A 4,783-nucleotide genomic window follows, 5' to 3' on the forward strand; every position below is an offset into this window, starting at 1 on the left:
AGATAACTGCTAGCATCCAATGATATTTTTACAGAGATAAGAGTTCAGGTTCCTAGTCATAACATTGGACCAAATTACAGAGAAGAGACAGAGAAGAGAGGAGACAAAACAGAGAAGAAAGACAGAGGGGAGACGCGACCATGGCGACGGCAAGCAGCACTGCTCTTTCCTTCCGGTGAGCGCTGCTGCTCTGCTTTCCTGCTCGCCGGTGAGCTGAGAGGATTTGGGGCGGAGCAGTCAGCTCGGATGACGAGGAAGAGCACCTCGCCAGCGGGTTGGGACGAGGCGGCCTGGGGAGAGGGATGGCCGAGCTCCGGCAAGGAAGGTGAGATCTGGGCGGCAGGCGTCTGCCCCGAGCGTACGCGCCAGAGTGGCAGTGTACGTGTAATATGACGCTCGAACAGGGGTAGACACCAGCAGCGAACCGTTTTGTTTTGCGGGAGCTCGCAGAATTGCCAGAATTGTGGGTGGGGGGTGCTTTTGGATTGCACTACTGATTCTGATAATTCTCAAATGATTCCTGGGGCAGAAACGAGTTCTTTTGCGATTGTGATTCTCTGGGCAGTAATTCTTCAGAATTGCATCAAAAGAACTGGCCCTAGATACCCACACTACTGGTACAATCCTTTGTGACCCGGCCCGTTCGGTCGTAGTGGGTGTGGATCTTGTACGAATTATCCTCTATTTTGACAACTTTAAGATGCAAGCACTCAAAGAGTCAGGTTTCTGGAGGAGGCGCCATATTGAAAAATTCTAATATCTCGAAAGCCCATCCCTTCCATGAACTTAGGTTAATTTTTTGAGCTATGAACGTGGGTTGTTTTTTTTTCTTTTGATAAAAATGAACTTGGGTTGTTAGACGTGTGCACGGAAGAGAAACTGTCTCTTTTTTTTTTTAGAAAACTGTCAACAATGAGGAAGCCCACCCCGGTCTATGGGCCTTAGGTAGTAGCGAGGGAACGGGCCCGAAGTTCCTTCTATCCAACAAGACGACCCCTCAAAAAAAAAAAAACTCCGACACGACGACCTAATTCGCTTCAGCATTCCAAATCTCCACCGCTCGCCGCCGGCGACTCCCGCTCCGGCAAGGAATCCTCACAAATTCCTCCGGCACCGGCCCGAGCACAGCGCGGGTTCACCATGGTGAAGAACTTCCGCAAGCGAAGCCTCGAGTCGGACGCCGCCGACAACTCCGACGACGAGGACACCCGCCGGTACCCTTCTCCCGCTCCCCCTCTCTTGCCCCGTTAGGGTTTCTTGCTGATGCCTCCTGCCCTTCACCCCTCCCAGCGTTGCTCTGGAGGAGATCAGGTACATGCAGAAGCTCCGGGAGAGGAAGCTGCCGGCGGCGTCCGTAGCCACCGGCGCCGCCGCCTCCGCCACCACCGACGGGTCCACCGCTCGGGGCCGAGGTGGAAGCGGGGCAGGGGCAGCGGGCGAGGAGGACCTCGTGCTTCAGGACACCTTTGCGCAGGAGACCGCTGTTACCATCGAAGACCCCAATATGTGCGTTGTTGCATCTGACTCTGCTTATTCTTGCTAATCCAATTTCCAGAACTGACTTAAGCCTGGGTCTGATCGTTGAAGGTTGAGGTATGTGGAGAACGAGCTGTTGAAGAAGAGGGGCAAGACGATCGAGGTCAACGACAAGGACGATAAGGACGAGGTGGATGAGCTCTATGTTGTGCCGGACCACCTGAAGGTTTGTTTGTGGCTGAACAGCCCTGTGATTCACTCCTCAGGGTGAGATTGTTGTGGGGCTGCAATGACATTGTGTTGTATTGTTTGCTTGCAGGCGAGGAAGAAGAACATGGAGGAGAGCTCAACCCAGTGGACCACCGGCATCGCTGAAGTTCAGCTGCCCATCGAGTTTGTGCTTGCACCCCCTTTTTCTGTCTTTATTTAGAGTAAAACTTGCTAAAGTTATGTCATTATGTTGGGTTGAGAGGGGAAGGTGCCTAAAAGAAGTCTCAAGTGCTGTGTATTCCCTCCGTCCCATAATATAAGAACGCTGTTGACACTACAGTGGTGTAGAAAACGTTCTTATATTATGGGACGGAGGGAGTACTTGTTATTGTTGCCAATATCGATCAGTGAGGGAGAGCAATTTACTACTGTTCTGAAATCTCTAGATAAGTGCATGAAACCTACCTGTTAATTCCCATTTGTGCACATCAGTTATAACCTGTGCCAACTATTCGGTCCAATGGTCCATTGTCGACAAAGTTTCTTTGCTGGGTGCTGGCAGTTCTACTTCCAATGTTTGTTGCATTTAATCAGCTAGATAGGTTTAATTTTGTGTGAACTCCAAGCTTCCTCTTTTTTAGAGTTAATTTACATTTTTTATTTTTCATGATTAGCAAAATCCTTGCAGCCTTCTAGGAAAGCATTCGGATCTCATTTGGTGTCATTACGTGTGCTATGCATTTTATCCATGTAATATCTGCAATGCTGATTCAAGATTGCTTTGCAAAGAGTGTGGTCGATCATGGCTAGTGTACTGATCTTCTTTGTCATTGATGCGTGCTATTAGCAACTGAACTATTAAGTTGTGCAAGGATTCAGAAAACCTACAGACATATCTCTGCTACACTAATGCTATTGTTGGTATTTGAGGCGTAACAGTGTGTGGTTAATATCTAGGTTAATTAAATTTCTTCCTGTCAATTTCTCATGGATACGAAATTTTCAGTCATATAACCTGGTTTCTTGCTTACGATAATTCGATTTGGTGATATATCATGTTTCTTGCTTTCTACTCCCTCCGTAAACTAATATAAGAGCGTTTAGAATACTAAACTAGTGATCTAAACGCTCTTATATTAGTTTACAGAGGGAGTAGTTATCATCAATTCATTGTTGCTTTCTTAATTGTTACAGGTATAAATTGAGAAATATTGAAGAAACCGAGGCAGCCAAAAAATTGCTGCAGGAGAGAAGGCTTGCTGGTAAAACAAAATCAGATGCAAACATTCCATCAAGTTACAGTGCTGATTATTTCCATCGTGGGAGAGATTATGCTGAAAAATTGCGAAGAGGTTTGTATACACTTAAGGTCATTTCCTTAGTTTTATTTTCTTAGTGAGGACATGTATCACTGTTACATGAAATATTTATATGATATTGTTCGGCATGCTATGTGTCAAGAAGACAGTTATGTTCCTGTAGCAGAACTCTTCAGAGAGTATCTGCTATTGGTATTTTGAGGCTGTGGTAGGATTAGTTTAGAAAGTTGAATGTAAGATTTAATTTATGTTTTCCTATCATAAAAAATGCATCTATGCTTCTGCAAATTGACGTCCCATGCAAAATCTAGTGGCAGGCCAGTGATGCTATTATGTTGTTGAAATGCAGTCAGTGTCATGTTATTGATGTCTCACATCTTTGTTATGTTTATTCTCATTTGAGGGTACTAAACCATTGCTTACAATGCAGAACATCCTGAGTTGTACAAAGGTCAAGATTCACAAGCTAATGAAAATGGAGGCAAACCAACAGATGGTAACAATCCAGGTGGTCCACCTGCAGGACGTAGAGAAGCTGCTACCGATGAATTGTTGCTCGAGCGTTTCCGCAAGCGAGAAAAATTCCGTGTCATGCGGAGATAGCAATAGCTGACGGAGCAGGCTGCTGGCTTGGCGCTGTTGCCCTTTAAGCAGAAAACATGTTAGTGGCAACACACGGTAGTCCTTCATATGTGTGTTGGGTTATTCGGTGAGCACCTATCATGCTGCCTTTGTTGGTTACTCTGCTTCTGCAGCTCCTGTTATACAGAGGAGCTATGAAACAGATTTGAGTTGGTCTGTTTCCTTCAGTGTGTTGCATCAATCTGGAGGCTTCATACAGTTCGAGGACTAAACAGTGGATGTCAAATTGCAGGAGCCACTTGTATTTTAGGGATGTGTGACTGTCGCAAATTGTCAGCCTGCATGTTCATCTCCCTGGAAGAAACTCTCTTCTCAGCTGTGCTCTTCTACTATGTTCACTTTAGCCTAGTGCTTTTTTGTGCGGAATATACGTTCATCAATCTAGCCTGCAATTACAATCTGCTTGTTTGAATTGCTCACGGGCTTCTTTCGCGGTTGTGCTTTGGTATCCTCGTCAATTTCTGCTTCTGTTCAATCGTTTACAGTTTCTTCAGTTTACAATAACACTTCATGATTTAGGGACGGCAGTAAACTTGCAGTCTGCTTTGCAGCGATGTTTCTTGCCTTGCTTTTGGCCACAAGGTTAAATTGTGAGCTTAAAAACATCCAAATTTCAAATACATGAGACGAACTAAGTAACACATAAAACATAAATCATTTTGTGAAACAAGGAATTCATTTTTTGAGAGGGGGTGATTAAAACATAAATTTCTTATATTCACTTAGCCTAGTGCATTTTCTTATATTCACTTGATTAAAACATAAATTTCTTATATGTTTTTTTTGCAGTTCTGCTGCAGTATCCTTATCAATTTCTGCTTCTGTTCAACCGTTGACAGTTTCTTCAGTTTACAATAGCACTTCACGATTTAGGGACGACAGTAAACTTGCAGTCTGCAGTCTGCTTTGCCGCAATTTCTCTTGCTTTGCTTTTGGCCACAAGGTTAAAAGTGTCAGCTTAAAAACATCCAAGTTCCCAAAGCAGTACATGAGATGAACTAATTAACACAAAAGACATAAATCATTTTGTGAAACAAGTTAGGAACTCATTTTATGAGAGTAGGCGATTAAAACATTACACACAAAACCAAGATCATTTTGCAAACCGACTCCAACCAGCCAGACAGTATATGTAT

At 44.4% G+C, this 4,783-nt stretch overlaps 1 protein-coding gene across 1 annotated transcript; it reads left to right on the plus strand.

Annotated features, from left to right (window-relative positions):
* The first annotated feature begins 995 nt into the window (after window positions 1-995).
* Window positions 996-4,078, plus strand: LOC123140008 (protein COP1 SUPPRESSOR 2). The gene is made up of 6 exons (XM_044559739.1): window positions 996-1,214; window positions 1,291-1,506; window positions 1,588-1,702; window positions 1,796-1,869; window positions 2,881-3,038; window positions 3,436-4,078. The coding sequence occupies exons 1-6, from the start codon at window positions 1,141-1,143 to the stop codon at window positions 3,606-3,608; spliced, it is 810 nt and encodes a 269-aa protein (XP_044415674.1). The 5' UTR covers window positions 996-1,140; the 3' UTR covers window positions 3,609-4,078.
* Window positions 4,079-4,783: the final 705 nt, after the last annotated feature.

The sequence above is a fragment of the Triticum aestivum genome, chromosome 6B (assembly GCF_018294505.1).
Source record: "Triticum aestivum cultivar Chinese Spring chromosome 6B, IWGSC CS RefSeq v2.1, whole genome shotgun sequence".
NCBI classification, from domain to species: Eukaryota; Viridiplantae; Streptophyta; class Magnoliopsida; order Poales; family Poaceae; genus Triticum; species Triticum aestivum.

Excerpts from the sequence above, each read along its gene's own strand:
- LOC123140008 (XM_044559739.1), top strand. The coding sequence starts at position 1,141 with ATGGTGAAGAACTTCCGCAAGCGAAGCCTCGAGTCGGACGCCGCCGAC. Across the intron at positions 1,703-1,795 it reads TTGTGCCGGACCACCTGAAG|GCGAGGAAGAAGAACATGGA; the intron begins GTTTGTTTGTGG and ends GTTTGCTTGCAG. Across the intron at positions 3,039-3,435 it reads TGCTGAAAAATTGCGAAGAG|AACATCCTGAGTTGTACAAA; the intron begins GTTTGTATACAC and ends CTTACAATGCAG.